Source organism: Dermacentor albipictus, chromosome 9 (assembly GCF_038994185.2).
Source record: "Dermacentor albipictus isolate Rhodes 1998 colony chromosome 9, USDA_Dalb.pri_finalv2, whole genome shotgun sequence".
Classification (NCBI taxonomy): domain Eukaryota; kingdom Metazoa; phylum Arthropoda; class Arachnida; order Ixodida; family Ixodidae; genus Dermacentor; species Dermacentor albipictus.
In genome coordinates this window covers 134,340,152-134,356,555 of record NC_091829.1, presented here as the reverse complement: position 1 = coordinate 134,356,555, position 16,404 = coordinate 134,340,152, and the positions used below count along the sequence as shown (strand labels likewise).

General features: G+C 50.1%; 2 protein-coding genes across 2 annotated transcripts in view; both read right to left on the bottom strand.

Annotated features, from left to right (window-relative positions):
* LOC135915556 (adhesion G protein-coupled receptor B2-like) overlaps positions 1 to 16,404 on the bottom strand; it is a 704,549-nt gene that overhangs the window by 19,515 nt on the left and 668,630 nt on the right. The window lies entirely within an intron of this gene.
* LOC135915572 (uncharacterized) lies at positions 10,880 to 11,613 on the bottom strand. Its single transcript, XM_065448690.2, has 2 exons — positions 11,476 to 11,613; positions 10,880 to 11,146 (listed from the first exon to the last, which is right to left on the bottom strand). Exons 1-2 carry the CDS (start codon positions 11,533 to 11,535, stop codon positions 10,880 to 10,882), a joined length of 327 nt encoding a protein of 108 aa, XP_065304762.1. The 5' UTR covers positions 11,536 to 11,613.

Sequence of the window (16,404 nt, the reverse complement as noted above, 5' to 3'; positions counted from 1 at the left end):
TAAACAAGGCACGTCTGCCACTTCAGTCCGGCTAACGCTGTGTCCATGACGCGCTGAAACGTTGCAGGCGCCGAGCACAGTCCGAATCGATGACCTTGAACTCGTAGAGGCCGTCTGGCGTGATGAAGGCAGTCTTTTCGCGATCTCTCTCGTCGACTTCTATTTGCCGGTAGCCAGACTTGAGGTCCATCGACGAGAAGTATTTAGCGATGCAGAGCCAATCTAATGCTTCGTCTCTCCGTGGATGGGGGTACACATCCTTCTTCGTGATCTTGTTCAGTCGACGATAATCGACGCAGAACCGTAGGGTTCCGTCCTTTTTCTTTACCAGGACTGCAGGAGAGGCCCACGGGCTTTTCGACGGCTGGATGATGTCGTCGCGCAGCATTTCGTTGACTTGTTGCCTAATAGCCTCAAGTTCTCGCATCGAAACTCGGTAAGGGCTCTGGCGAATTGGTCGAGCGCTCTCTTCGGTTATTATGCGATGCTTTGCAACTGGTATTTGTCGAATCCTCGATGACGTCGAAAAGCAGTCTTTGTATCGTCGGAGAAGACTTCTGATCTGTTGCTGCTTACTCATAGGAAGACTTGGATTCACGTCGAAGTCTGGTTCGGGGATAATGCTCATCTCGGTAGATGCGGCTGAATCCGAGAGGACAAAGGCATTCCTGGTTTCCACGATTTCCTCAATGTATGCGATTGTCGTGCCCTTGTTGATGTGCTTGAACTCTTGGCTGAAGTTGGTTAGCATAACTTCCACTTGCCCTCCATGGTGTCGAGCGATCTCCCTTGCGACGCAAATTTCACGGTCGAAGAGTAGATGTTGGTCGCCCTCGATGACGCCTTCTACGTCAGTGGGTGTTTCAGTGCCGACGTAAATAGCAATGCTGGAACGCGGCTGGATGCTCACTTGATCTTCGAGCACACTCAAGTCGTGGTGACTCCGACAGCTCTCCGGCGGTATCGCTTGATCTTGTGACAGCGTTATCGATTTCGACTTCAGGTCGATGACTGCGCCATGTTGATTCAGGAAGTCCATGCTGAGAATGACGTCTCGTGAACACTGTCGGAGGATGACGAAGGTGGCAGGGTAAGTCCGGTCATGAACGGTAATTCTTGCCGTGCAGATTCCAGTCGGCGTAATGAGGTGCCCTCCAGCGGTCCGAATTTGGGGGCCCTCCCATGCAATCTTAACCTTCTTCAACTGGGCGGCGATGGGTCCACTCATTACGGAGTAATCGGCCCCTGTGTCGACTAAGGCAGTGACTGCGTGGCCGTCGAGAAGCACGTCGAGGTCGGTGGTTCTTTGTCTGGCGTTGCCGTTAGGTCGTGGCGTCGGATCACGGCTGCGTCGTGTTGAACTGAAGTTGGAACGTCGCGTCGTCATGTCGTCGTTCGTGGGTGTAGTCTTGCCTTCCTGACTTCGTCGGGACGGCAGCGTGTCGTTGTTATGTCGTCGAGATCGTTTCTTCGTCGTCTTCGTTGGCGGCGGAGGATCTTGGTCAGTTCGACGAACAGCAGCCGCACCTCCATCGGTTGCTGCTTTTAGTTTTCCGGATATGGTCTCGCTGACCGGCCCCGGGCTGGGCCAGTGTATGGTCGTCGCTGCGGCGACAGGTAGCGGCCTGGTGATGGCGAACGCGACGGTCGTCGAGGGCTCCACTGAGTAGCGGCGAGGTAGTCGGCGATGTCACCAGGTCGTTCACCTTCCCTCGGGCGCTGTGCGTTGATGGCGAAGCCTCGCAATCCCAGGTCGCGGTATGGGCATCGGCGGTACACATGGCCGGCTTCGCCGCAGTGGTAGCAGAGCGGGCGGTGGTCGGGGGCGCGCGAAATGTCTGCCTTCCTCGCGTAGGTGCGCTGGGCGACGGGTGGGCGTACTGGCGGTGGTGTCGGTGGACGACGGAATTGCAGCGTTACAGGGCCCTCGCGTTGTCGCGGAGGGGGAGCTTGACGGCGTGCGACGGCGGCGTAAGTCATCGCTTCTGGCTTGGGCTGCGGTAATTGTGGTTGCACCTCAGGATCTCCTAGCGATCGGTGCACCTCTTCTTACACGATGTCGGCGATCGAGGCCACTTGAGGCTGCGACGATGGCAAGACCTTGCGCAGTTCTTCGCGCACAATGGCCCTGATGGTCTCGCACAGATCGTCCGTGGCCAGTGATTGAATTCCGGAGTAGCTTGTTGGCTTGGTGCGTCGGTCGAATTGCCGGTTCCTCAATTCCAGTGTCTTCTCGATGCTCGTCGCCTGCTCGTCGCCTCGTCGCCTCGTCGAAGACCGTCGACGAAGAAACTCGTCGACTGTCTTCGTTGGGCTTCTTACCATACCGGCGAAAAGTTCCTCTTTTACACCACGCATCAGTAGGCATACTTTCTTCTCCTCGGACATTTCTGGGTGGGCATGGCGGAACAGACGGCTCATTTCCTCAGTGAAGATCGCGATCGTCTCATTCGGCAGCTGCGCTCTTGTCTCCAGTAGAGCTTGGGCTCGCTCTTTTCGCACGACGCTTTGAAATGTTTGGAGGAAGCCGCTTCGGAAGCGGTCCCACGTCGCCAAGGTGGCTTCTCGATTCTCGAACCACGTCTTGGCGGCATCCTCCAATGCGAAATAGACATGTCGTAGCTTGTCGTCGCTTGCCCAGTTGTTAAAGGTAGCGACCTTCTCATACGTTTCCAGCCAGGATTGCGGGTCCTCAAATGTGGAACCGCGGAACGTCGGTGGTTCCCTGGGCTGCTGCAGCGCGATAGGGGACACTGGGGCTGCCACTGGGGTTGCCTTGGCCACAATCTTCTTGGTCTTCTCAGGTAGACGTCCGTGCTCCGGGGGCAGCTGTTGAAGAGGGCGGCTTGCTCGGTGGTCCGGGACTACGTTGGTGTTCTGTTTGCGGTCTGGGCTGGGATCACGGCTTGTCGGGGGCGTCCCGTACATCAACGAAAAGCACCTCCACCAGTGGCGTGGCAACAGGGGGGGCCGGGGGGCCGTGGGCTCCGGGTGCAAGGAGCCAGTGGGGGGGAGGGGGGTGTCATATACGTCTGAAGACACCCGGAACTTGTTGATATCCTCGCCTTCCTCGTCTACAACCGGGGTAGGGGGGGGGGGGGGCAGAAGACCTATGGGCCCCGGGTGCCAGACGACCTAGCTACGCCACTGACCTCCACCAGATGTCACGTGGTAGTGACGGTGAAGAAAGAAGCAGTACGGTGGAATACAAAACTAGCTTTTATTGGGCGAACCTGTGCCCACAAAACAGGCTACACTTATAGCACAACGATAGCGGCGAACACGGGCGGCGATCATCGGAAAATCTGATCAGCGGGTCAAGTGCGTCGGCTTTTATACAGCAGTCATCGAATGTTCCAGACTAATCGTTCGGACCCGCGTGCCTTCCACAAAGTTCTACACCATTCGCGTTACGCGATGAAACCAGATAATACAAGGTTCGGCGACAACAAACAGCGGATAGAAGCATCGATAACTTTTCAGAAACTTCGGATACATGCAGGCGCATCCCGCGCTATGCGATAACATCTGTTCGGCGGCGAAACGTAGTCACCCGATAAAGATAAGTACACGTGTCAGTATGCTGCGAATGTACAACGCGGCTTATCATCGGCCCCAAACACATCGGAGACTCAGTGGCCCTCGTTACCATCAAGGCCTGCGGGAACGCCCTTATGTACCGCTCCTACACGCACTGAAGAAAATGAAAAGATGGATGACATCGACATCACGAGTATGTTGAAAAATTTGATGGGCTACATGTGCAGGATTCTTTCCGGCCTAAATACCCCGGCTGGCAAGCCTGCCGCGCAGCAACTTGAAATGTTGGAACCACTGCTAGTGGTTCTTCACTAAGCAAGTACGGCGATGATCTTTGAAGAACGGATGCATGAATCGCTTGTTATGCACTGGAATGCTCGTGGTCTACGGGGTCGTTTGTGAGATTTCTGACAGCGGGCATTTAACTACCAATTTCCAGTTATTGTTATCAGTGAACACTAATATCGATTCTTCTTTCCGTATTTCTGGATATGTCCAGATGTGGTCTCGTAACGGCCAGACCTCGAGCAAAATGTTTGTATACGTCACGATCTGGTGTATTTCAGACATGACCTCCCATCGCATACCACTAATGATTACGTATGCCTTACCATAAAACACAGATGTCGCACGGTTGCAGTGATTGGAGGATACATCCACCCAAGAGCGAGGATACTGTACTGTACACTGTACACGTGTATACCGATAGGTCTGTCACACCATATGCCTCCACTGCAGCCTTCGTCATTTCACATATGGTCATCGCTCGGCGGTGTAAAATAGACCAAAGCTCAACATCAACTGCCGCAGAACTTGACTGGGAGGCACTTCGATTTCTCTCCGTGGAGCCTCCTCAGGCATGGACAATATTCTGCGATTGCAAGCCAGCTCTTCAAATGATTGACTGTGTCCTCAGACGGGGCCCGTATTATTCCATGGCCATGGAAATGACAGAGCGTCTCGACCACGCAACTAGTGATAGCCACAATGTCCCCTTTCAGTGGATACCCTCACACTGTGGCCTGATCGGGAACGAACAGGCAGACGCTGAAGTGAAAACTGCTTTAGATAATGCTTGTGAAGTACGCATTCCGTTCTCACGAACAGACAGAAATGCCCTACTTCGTCGCGTAAATCGCAACTCTACCTTGAAACATTGGACCCAACCAGATCGACGACACAAGCGACTACACAAATAGGACCAAGAAATGAAATTTCGTATGCCTCACAAACTCAAATGAAGCCACACGAGCATGGTGCACCGAATTCGCCTTGGTGTCGCATTCACCAACCGTTATAGACATATGGTAGGTGGCAGTGATACTAGCCCAAACTGCGAATGCTGTAAGGTGCCAGAAACACTGGAACATACATTTTGTGTGTGTGTCCCACGTCCGTGCAAGAACGACCGCAACTTGTCTCTTCCATTGCAAAGATCCATGAGAGACCGCTATCAGACGAGCTTCTTTTAGGTCCTTGGACTAATGCAAACAGCGCAGCTCTGGTTAGAAGAGCCGCTATAGCTTTTCTTCAAGCGACTGGGCTGGATGCACGGCTTTAGAGATGCTACAACTCTGTGAATTTGTATATACGCATCTCTTCCTTGTACCATCAGCATTCATCAGCCCTTTCCCTCCCCATCCCTTTTCCCCAGTGTAGAGTGGCAGGCTAGAGCAAGTTATAGCTCAGGCCGACCTCTCTGCCTTTCTGTAAATAAATTTTTCTCTCTCTTGTCTTATCTAATTGGCTGATAAAAGCAAGGAGCACGAAGAAGTGGAGAGAGCTTCGGTGGGGCCGAGGCTAGTAAAGTGGTAAGTAGGTAAACTGACGCGGAGTGCAGTGCCTGCATCGACGATTGGCCCGCTTCCCGTTACTTAGCTTTAGGTTTCTGGTAGGAAATAACGGTGGCGTGCAGCGTAATGGTAAAAATGTAGCTAAAACGAATCCCCAGCAAAGTTACAAAAGAGAATCGTGTAAGCGCCGAAAGGGCTCTACAACATCGTGCTTCGGCGCAAAAACTTTTTATTATACACAAATTTATTTATTTATTGACTTCTTTTTGCTTATTTCAATACCTTGAAGGCGCTACTGGGCACTACTTAGGGGCGATTTCAGATCAGTACATAAACATCATTTGTAAAATACTTGGAGGATGCTTAACCTTAGCCTTCAAGAGTGGAATGCGATAGCGTTATCGCACCCCGTCGGCACCGCCCACTCATTCGCTCGGAATGCTCTTGAGTCACACAAAGACAAAACGCGCGTGTGAGCAAGCGTAACGAACCAAAAAACTCGGTGTATCGGAAAGAGAAACGATGTGCGCGAGCTAAACGTCGTGATGGGCACGTTCAGCGGGGCCGCGACACACCATAAAGGCAGACGTGATCATGGGACTGACGCCTCGATGGGATCGTCCTCTATCTCGCTTGGGAGCAGGAACAAGATGGAGGGGGTGATATCACAGGGAGAATGCTCCCGTCTTGTGTGGCTGCCCCATGCGCGGTAAACTCGGGTCCTCAGATCGCGAGCAGCCGCGTGACAGCGTTCATTGCCCTGCAATGATGGACGGGCAGACAACGTCGGAAACCACCGATCGACCATTTCCTGATGAAAGAATGAATTCGTGGGCCCAGTCTATTCTGGGAAAGTTGGGAAAGGTGTTTCTTTGGAGCTGTCGAACGTGTGTTCTTGTGAAAGATGGTGGAGGTGATGTCATTGGGAGAATGCTGCCATCTTGTGTAGTTGTCTCATTGCGCGGTAAGCTCCGGTCGTGAATTCGCGAGCAGCCGCGTGATGGCGTTCATTGCCCTGCGATGATGTACGGGCAGACCATGTGGGAAACGGCCAATCGACCTTTGTCTGATGTCAGTAGGAATTCGTGAGCCCAGTCCATTCTTAGGAAGTTGGGAAAACTCTTTCTTTGGAGTTGTAGAAAGTGGCTTCTTGCGAAAGGTGAAGGGGGTGATGTCATCGGCAGAATTCACCTGGCTTGTGTGGTTGTCTCATTGCGCGGTAAGCTCGGAATGCGAATTCGCGAGCAGCCGCGTGAGCGCATCCATTGCCCTGCAATGTTGGATGGGCAAACCACGTCGAAAACCGCAATCGACCATTGGCTGATGAAACAAGAAATTTGTGAGCCCAGCCGTGTCTTAGAAAGTTGGGAAAGGTGTTTCTTAGAAGTTCTCGAAAGTGGGTTCTTGTGAAATATGGTGGAGTTGATGATATTCGGAGAATGCTTCCATCTTGTATGGTTGTCTCATTGCGCTGTAAGGTCCAATCTCGAGTTTGGGAGTAGCCACGTGAGCGCGTTCATTGCCCGGCAATGATGGACAGGCAGACTTCGTGGGAAACTGCCAATCGACCTTTGTCTGATGTCAGAAGCAATTAGTGAGCCGAGTATATTCTTAAAAAGTTAGGAAAAGAGTTTCTTTGGAGTTGTCGAAAGTGTGTCCATGTGAAAGCTGGTGGGGGTGATGTCATTGGCAGAATTCTCCACTCATGTGTGGTTGTCTCATTGCGCGGTAAGCTGCGGTCGTGAGTTCGTGAGCAGCCGCGTGAGGGCGTTTATCGCCCGGCATTGATGGAAGGGTAGACCACGTGGGAAACCGCCAATCAACCATTTTTTGATGACAGAACGAACTCGTGAGCCCAGTGTCTGATGACAGATTGAATTCGAGAGCCCCGTACATTCTTGGAAAGTTGGGAAAGGTGTTTCTTTGAGTTGCCGAAAGTGTGCTCTTGTGAAAGCAGGTGGAGGTGAGGTCATTGGAAGAATTCCCCACTCATGTGTGCTTGTCTCATTGCGCGGTAAGCTCCGGTTGCGAGTTCGCGAGCAGCCACGTGATGGCGTTCATTGTCCGGCACTAAATGACGGGCAGATCACGAGGGAAACTGTCAATCGACCATTGTTTGATGACAGAAGGAATTCGTGAGTTCAGTCCATTTTTGGAAAGTTGGGAAATGTGTTTCCTTGGAGAAGGTGCAGCGGTGGCGTAGAAGTAGAACACCCGCCTCACGTGCAAGAGGTCCGTGGTTCGAATCCCGGTGCCGCGCAATTTTCCACCGGATTTATGAAAAATCCGCGTGTTGATAAAATTGCATTACCAGGCCTGGAGTGTGGCCTCATCCCGGTGACCAGAGCCGGTAACGCACTCCCTCACCAGAGCAGGATTGGCCACCCTGGTGCAGCACTAGGCCACAACCTCCTATATGAACCCAACAATCAAACCCTGGCCCTCAGTACCCAGCAGCTGCGAAGCATTTGACCACGGTGGTGGTCAGATTTACGACGCTGCAGAGGGTGCTATGAATCCTTGGCTCCAGTCAGTGCGCCATTGGAATACCAATCTGGCAACATTTAACGCTAGAATGTGATCTAGTAAGATGAGTCTATCAGTGCTACTGGAGGAATTAGAGGGCAGTAAATGGGGTATAATAGGGCTCAGTGAAGTTAGGAGGCCAAAAGAAGCATATACAGTGCTAAAAACGGGCACGTCCTGGGAAACCGGGGCTTAGCGGAGAGACGAGAACTAGGAGTCGGATTCCTGATTAATAAGAATATAGCTGGTAACATACCGGAATTCTATAGCATTAACGAGAAGGTGGCAGGTATTGCGAAACTTAATAACAGGTACAAAATGAAGGTTGTACAGGTCTGCGCCCCTACATTCAGTCATGATGACCAGGAAGTCGAAAGCTTTTTTGAAGACGGGGAATCGGCGATTGGAAAAGTCAAAACAAAATACACTTTACTGATGGGTGACTTCAATGGCATGCTAGGCCAGAAGCAGGCTGGAGACAAGACAGTGGGAGAAAATGGCATAGGCACTAGGAATACCAGAGGAGAGTTATTAGTAGAGTTTGCGGAACAGAGTAATATGCGGATAGTGAATATCATCTTCCGCAAGCGGGATAGCCGAAAGTGGACGTGGAAGAGCCCGAACGGCAAGACTAGAAATGAAACAGACTTCATACTCTGCGCTAACCCTGGCATCATAGAAAATGTGGACGTCCTCAGCAAGGTGCACTGCAGTGACCATAGGATGGTAAGGACTCGAATTAGCCTAGACCTGAGGAGCGAACGGAACGAATGTCATTCGCCCGCGGAGGTGCTACACTTGAAAAATTAATGTCATTCAGTGGCGATGTCAATGGCGACCATTCCGAAAAAAAGGGGGCGACTAAAGTAGAACAAGGAAGGAGTAAAGTGCTCATAAGCAATGCATTTTTTTAAAAATACATTTTGGAACGTCGCTTCACCGGAAAAAAATATCTTAGTACTGCGTGTAGAAAAAGTTGTTCTATTTCAGACTATGCGGCCAGTATAAGCCAAAACAAGACTTAGCCGCCTGAGTAGCCGATATATTGAAAACAAAATGGCTGACATGGCGACACTGGAGGATGACGCTAAGTTGCAGCAGGTGAAGCGATTAGTTGCTGCGCACTTTGCATTGCGAGCGAGGCGTAATAATAAGAGGAAGCGATTAGACGTTCTAATAGACGCACAATCAAGACAGAGTGATGAAATTGAGCAGCGTATTCAAGTGAACTCGTTCACTGTTGCGGCTGTGATGGCCAGTTGTTCCATTGTTCACCGAGAGCGTTGGACATTTCAAAGAAATGAGCGCTGGTTTGAAGGGACTTTGCCGAACCTTGGTGAAAATCACTTCAAGCAAGCTTTCCGTGTATCGCCACCTACGTTCAGGTATTTGGTGGAATCATGCAGATCCGTCTTGGAGCTCCAAACGACACGATTGAGAAAGCCGATCTCTGTGGAAAAGCGAGTGGCGGTGGGACTGTACAGATTGTGTTCCAGTGCAGAGGACAGAACCATCGCGCACCTTTTTGGCATCGGCAGGTCAACGGTGAACGTGTTGTGCAGAGAATTCTGCAAGGCTGTAATTGATCAGCTTGAAGGGGAATGGCTTCACATGATCCGCCGACAAGAATTGAAACAACACATCAGGGAATTTTTTGCTCTGAGTGGCTTTCCTCAGGGTATTGGCGCTCTTGACGGCTGCCACTTTTGTGTGTTGCCACCGAAGGGGAACGCCGTGGATTACGACAACTATAAAGGATGGTAAGCACTACGCAAAGGTTTTTTTTTACTTTTATAACACCATTTCACGAACACAACTTGGATCTTGTGTCCATAGTTTGGGAAATAATAAACTTCCTATGGGCGTTTTACTGTCCAGAGAAAACTACGTATGAAACTGAAAGATTATATATTTCAGTCTTTCGTTCTTATTTGTTATCAAAGTTTTATAAATTTGACTTGCGAGAGGTTGCTTCATTACATTTCTTGTAGAGCATATTTTTTGTTAGCATGGCACAAAACTATTGCTACTTAGTAGCGTTAGTCTCTTCAGCAGCACTATGGACACAAATGACTTCTACCATTTGGTCAGAAAATTGCAATGCTGAATATACTGAAGTGCATAATCATATTTATGTATTGCTTTCTGTGCAGGTACAGCATCATACTTCTGGCGATGGTGGACCATATGTACCGATTTCGGTACATAAATATTGGAGCTCCAGGCAGATGCCACGACGCCAGCGTGTATGCAAGGTCGAGATTGTCTACGTTGGTTGAGGGCGCATACTTCTCATTGCCCGTAGCTCTGATTGAAGATGTTGATGTGAAACCAATTAGTCTGTGTGACCAGGCATTTCCACTCCCTACTAACCTCCTGAAGCCATTCTCAAATGCCTTGCCCGACACACACGAAGCTGCTTTCAACTACAACCTCTCAAGGACGAGACGCATTGTTGAGAATGCATTTGGAAGGCTGAAAGCTCGTTTTAGGTTTATCATGAAGAGAATGGAATGCACCTTGCCCAATGCAAAGCATGCAATTAGGACATCGTGTATTTTACACAACATTTGTGAAGGTCTGAGAGACACTGTGGAACAGCAGTGGGAAAATGAAGCCACTGCATTTGATGCTCTGTATGAGCAACCATCACATACCACCACGGCATCCACTGCGACAGGTCATGAAGTGAGAGCTGCCCTTGCTCAATATTTCTGGAAACGGGCACAACAAAACACAATGAACTGAAACCTCACAGTAGAAAGCATACTTCAGAGTTTGTTTTCTAGCATGCCTGAAGGAGTGTTTGGCGTCAGTTGAAGCGATCACTTGAAGCAAATGGAGAAAATGGAGAACAGTTTATTTCAAAATATCACTATTTTCCAACAATTTTTTTCTAACACCGCTATCAAGCGTTCTTCCCGCTCGGCAGCAGCTTCATCGAGCTTCAATTGCCGCTCGCGCATGCGAAGCTCCTTTTCTTTTGATTTCTCCAAACTGAGACGAAGCTGCCGCTGCTCCTAGACAACTTGCGTCAACAGCAACTGCTGGGAGGGCTGCCGTTTCTTCAGGGCCTGTCTTTCGGCTCTCTTGCGAGCTGCTGGTGGTGTTAGCGCTTGCGAGCCCTCGCTGTCGGACATGGACACCAGAGGCGACGGGTTTTCACTGGCGGTGGCCGAGCCCTGTGTTGACGACAGAGCTTCGGCGTCTACAAGGGCCGCATCACCCACCGAGGCGTCCTCCTCGTCGCTGCCAAACTCATTTCCATATTCCATGCTCGTGATGAGCTGAAAAGAAAGAATACAATAAAAATGCAATTCATTGTTACCCAAATGTTCCTGAGAAACTTCCGATGATTTCCTATACATAAACCTGCACACGTGAAACATTTCACAGATTAATAAACTTTAATATTAAGGGTGCTGCAAATGTTTCAAATATTCATTTCTGGTATGTCCCTGCAAAGTTTGTTGTGCAGACAATAGCAATGGAAGCACCTTGAAACAGAAATAGTTTTGCTTAGCGCCAATTATGATATAAAAAATTTCACATGCTTGAAGACATGACTGTTGCAAAAATTTATTAGAAAGTATTGTACAATATGCATTGAACTTACCTGTTCCACTGTGCTGCTGCTGTTGCAGACACTGTCATGCAGCAGGCTGTCATCATTCATAGGCAGTGCTTGGAGAAATTTGTGTATATCCTAATAAAAGGGCCACGTTATCTGGCCACAGCCCGTGCCCTTCTTTTTATTGATGTCTCTGCAACAGAAATAAAGCAAAGCCACGTTTCAACTGCATTGTCGGTTATCAAGTTCATATTTTGTGCCATAGGTTCATACAACACACCCGAATAGCAGCAGCAGTACAATACAGGTACAGCACACACTCGGAAGGTCAACGTAGCGAAAATATGTTGTTGCTTGAAATTAGCTGTTCCCTGACGCGCATCGAGATACTCGCTTACATTTAGCTATTTGGAAATGAAAGTCGTCGCAGCACGAAAAATACCAGTGACACGGGGCACTTTCAATCCCGAGCGGACACGATCCAGAACGCGCCCCACATTTCTCTATGCGTCCCGAAGGACATCACATTTCGGGGCGTCCCCAACTTAAGTATGTGTTAGATGTTAATTTTTTAAGACTTGTCTTCACAATCTATCTCTGCCTCATCCAACTTAGCATCCTCAATTCAAAGCCGATTGTTGTATGCCTGCTGGTCCAGTATGCTAAAAGATACACAATGCGTCCGATGAAGGTATGCGCTGCGTGAAAGAAAAGTGCGCCGCGTCTATTAGCTCTTTCGACAACGCCAAGTGGTGATACTGGCATCCGCTTTAGAAAACAACCTGGGACGCTATTTCGCCCGATATATTCCAGTTATTTCTTTCTTATTTAACGAACATGCACAGCGCAAAAATAAAAATCGTACTTGCCTGTATTTGTTTCCAAGGTTTTCAATCTTGGTTTTTGTTTCTTTGAGACTCTTTTCAACGCCGGCTTTAAGAAGCTCTTCCACAATGTTCGCCTACACTTTCTGATTCCTTTTGGCATGACGCAGGTCGCTTAATTGTCCTCCCAGATTCTAATTAATGTAAACGTGTCCGCATGGCTCCAATGTGCCCGTCCCGCTGCCATAGCTTGTCCCGCTGCTCCTAACGCCTGCTTGAATGAAACATGCAACGAGGCGACCGACTGTTTCCATTATGGCCGTCGAGCAGAGTGTCGGCGGCCGGACGCTGCTGAGCTGGAGAGTATAACATTTTGCGACAGCCTGCCGTGCATATTTTGTCTCTTTAAAGTAACAAGCTCTTTAAAACATTTAAAGCTTATTATTTCTTTACGAGTACGACTTTCAATTTGCAAACGCTCTGTCGTGTTTTGCTGTGATTCTAGGGTTGAGACTACACATTCGCTTCGAAGTGAGAAGCCAAATGAGTTTCTCGAACTCATTCGATTGCGGAAGTCATTCGGTGCTAATGCCATTCGGTTCGAATGACATTAAAACTCCCAGTGTGACAGGGGTGTAAGTTCCGTTCGTGAGTTCGCGAGCAGCAATATGAAGGCATTCATTGCCCTGCACTGGTGGACGGGAAGACCACGTGGGAAACTAGCAATTGACCAGTGTCTGATGACAGAACGAATTCGTGAGCCCTGTACATTTTCGAGACTTTGGAAAGGTGTTTCTTTGGAGTTGTCGGAAATGTGTTCTTGTGAAAGCTGGTGAGGATGATGCCATTGGCGTAATTCTCCTGTCATGTGTGGTTGTTTCATTGCTTGGTAAGCTCCGATCGTGAGTTCGCGAGCAGCCACGTGAGGGCGTTCAATGCCCGGCAATGATGGACGGGCAGCCCATGTGGGAAACGGCCAATCGACCATTGCCTCATGAGAGAAGGAATTCGTGAGCCCAGTCCATTCTTGGAAAGTTGACAAAGGTATTTCTTTAGAGTTTTCAAAAGTGTGTTATTGTGAATGATGGTGGGGGTGATGTCATTGGGAGAATTCTCCCATCTTGTGTGGTTGTCTCATTGTGCGGTAAGGTCGCATCATGAGATGGCGAGCACCCGCGTGAGGGCGCTCATTGCCCTGCAATGATGGACAGGAAGACCACGTTGGAAACCGCCAATCGACCATTGTCTGATGACCGAAGTAATTCCTGAGCCAAGTCTATTCTTGGATTGTTGGGAAAGGTGTTTCTTTGGAGTTGTCGAAAGTGTGTTGTTGTGAAAGATAGTGGGGGTGATGTCATTGGGAGAATTCTCCCGTCTTTTGGCAGCAGCGGTTCCGCTCGCGAGAAAGTCGCTAATCTAGACCTACTTTTACCACAGGACAGCATATGCGGAACAAACCACCAGCCGAAGCAAGGAAAGGCTATCCCCCTCTGCACGGGCGGTGCCCAGCTGACCACCTCGTCACGACAGTGATGGTGGATGGATGGATGTTATAAGCGTCCCCTTTTTAACGGGGTGGTGGGTTGCGCCCCCAAGCTCTTGCTATTATACTGCCTAACGTCCTACCTAGGTTAAACAATGAAAAAAGAAATAAAACACTATGAACTACCACGCCCAAATTTTCTGGTCCCCTATTGCGAACTGTGCTTTTGTACGTCTCCGTCTTTTGTCATTTCCATACTTTTCTTCCACCAATCCTCCAATCGCCTCTTAGTAATGCATATTGCGGACATGTTTGCTTTACCACGGCACCTGCTGAACCCAAGGACTTCAAGGAGGCCAGTGGTGCCTAAATCGGCCACTGGACAGACGTCCTCACATTCTAATAAAACATGATCCGTCATTTCCCTAGCTTTTCCGCAGCAAGCACATGCTTCTTCTTCCTTCTTATATCTCGCTTTATACGTGTGTGTTCTAAGGCATCCCGACCTCACTTCGAAAAGTAATGAGCTTTCCTTTGACTTATCATAAATAGTTTCTTTCTTGATTTCGTTTTTTTCTCTTAAGTAGTGTGGTCTCCGCCTATAGCGGTGCTCCACCGGGAGTCACCTAGACCACCGCGCGGGTCCGAGGATCCGAGTGCCTCAGGAGTGTGATCAGCTCAGCCGCGTGTGTTGCGTGTGCGCGAAGCGGGCGCTCGTTCGGTCTCCTCTGGGAGCAAAACAGAGCGCCGCAAGGAGAAGGCCCAGAGTACAAGGAAGGTGTTTAATATAAGACTACCTTGGCGTTCAGGATAGCTGTTACACCTGTATCGGCGTGGGGCTCGTGAGCCGAAGCTTCGGGAAGTCAAGTGGTGACACTCAGTATCTCAAAAACACGGTAACACACCACTATACGGTAGGATGGCTCCCAACGACCGTGCTACCGGGGCAACGTTCCTTCAGCAAGGCAGCAAGGCAAAACAAGAAAGAACACATGCTTATTGGAAAGTCAGAGCACTTACATGCACAACAATAAAAAGTATTTACGTAGGAGTAACACGCAATAGCACATACACAATGAAATGAACATGCACTTAGAGCAAAATTACTTAGCATGGGCTGCGGCAAGACTTCTTTTCGGGGAACGCCCGTCGAGAAAGAAGTTTGCCTACTGAGGCTGCGCGTTGCCTGAGGACCTTCGGTGGCAGAGAGGGTCCGCCGTCCGGTGCGATATCACACAGGTGATCGCTTCCTCAGACTGTACCGTTTGTGGTTGGCCACAACGGTTGTGCCCTGTCGCTGGCGCCTTGTGCGAACGGGCTCGGGAGTGAAATCGCCAGCCCGAAGGACATAGGCTTTCAGGTCTGCGACATGGGCACGACTTAGTTTCCCCGAACTCTCTGCACTCGGTACGGACCAAGCCCCTTACTAGCATCGCATCGGTACGGACCAAACCACTTACTAGCATCGCTAAGCGCGTGGTTCCGCTTCAGGTCCAGATCACCCATCTTAAATGAAAGGTGGCGGTGCTTGCGATCGTACTGAGCCTTTCGCTCGGCTCTGGCCCTCGTCAAGCTCTCCCTTGCTCTGCTGAGAGCCTGACAAAGACGGTCCCGAAGCATCGATGCGTAAGCAGAGCGGTCTGCCTGCGCCTTCTCATCCTCGTACTGGCGGCGAATTGCCTTGGTCATAGGATTCGCCAGCCCCCTTCCAAAACTGAGGAAGGCAGGAGAGAAACCAGTTGAACGATTTTCAGAGGTTCGGATGGCGAACGCGAGCTCGTTCAAGTGGTCAGCCCAATCTTTCTAGAGCTCGGCAAAGGCACAGAGCATGGGTTTGAGCATTCTGTTCATTTGCTCCGTCAGGTTGGACTGGGGATGGTAGGGCGAAGTAGTGCGGTGATCAATTCCAAACGAACGGCACGTCGCACCAAACACCCGAGCGGTGAAATAGGGCGCATTGTCCATGATCAGCCTTTCCGGGTAGCCGAACCGATTGAACACTTCCAGGATCTTTCCCAACACCACCCGTGCTGTCACCTTCCGCAGAGGAAACAGTTCAACCCATTTCGAAAAATGATCAGCAACAACCAACAAGTATCTAAACCCCTCCTTACTCCTGGGGAAAGACCCCTTAGATCGCAGGTGGCTATTTGCCACGGACGCACGCTGTCAATTGGTTTCATCAGTCCAGGTGGCTTGCCTCCTCGTGATTTCACCATTTGTCAGACATGGCAGGAGCGACAATAGCGGAGTATATCCCGCCTCACGCCCGGCCAGGTCACAGTTTGGCTCAGTTTTGCAAAAACTTTGGAGCTACCCATATGACCGGCCAAGGGTTCGTCGTAAGAGAATCGCAACAGTGCACCTCTCAGACTCTTGGGGATAACCACCCTAAAGGCGTCTACAGACTCATCATTGGTGGCTATGTACTTCATCACGAGCCCATCATGATCCAGCAAATATGAATCCCCAGACGCCACAGCGGCACACGCTGGCTTCGCCTCCACCGCGCCCGCTGCAGTACAAGCAGCGTCTCGGCGCTCTGTCTCCCAGAGACCTTTGCTCAAAGCGCGACAAAACGGGTCATTTTGCTGGGCCGTCAGTAGCTCTTTCCGGCTGAATGCGATTCTAGTACCCACGCAAGTGGGCCTGGACTCATGACTGCAG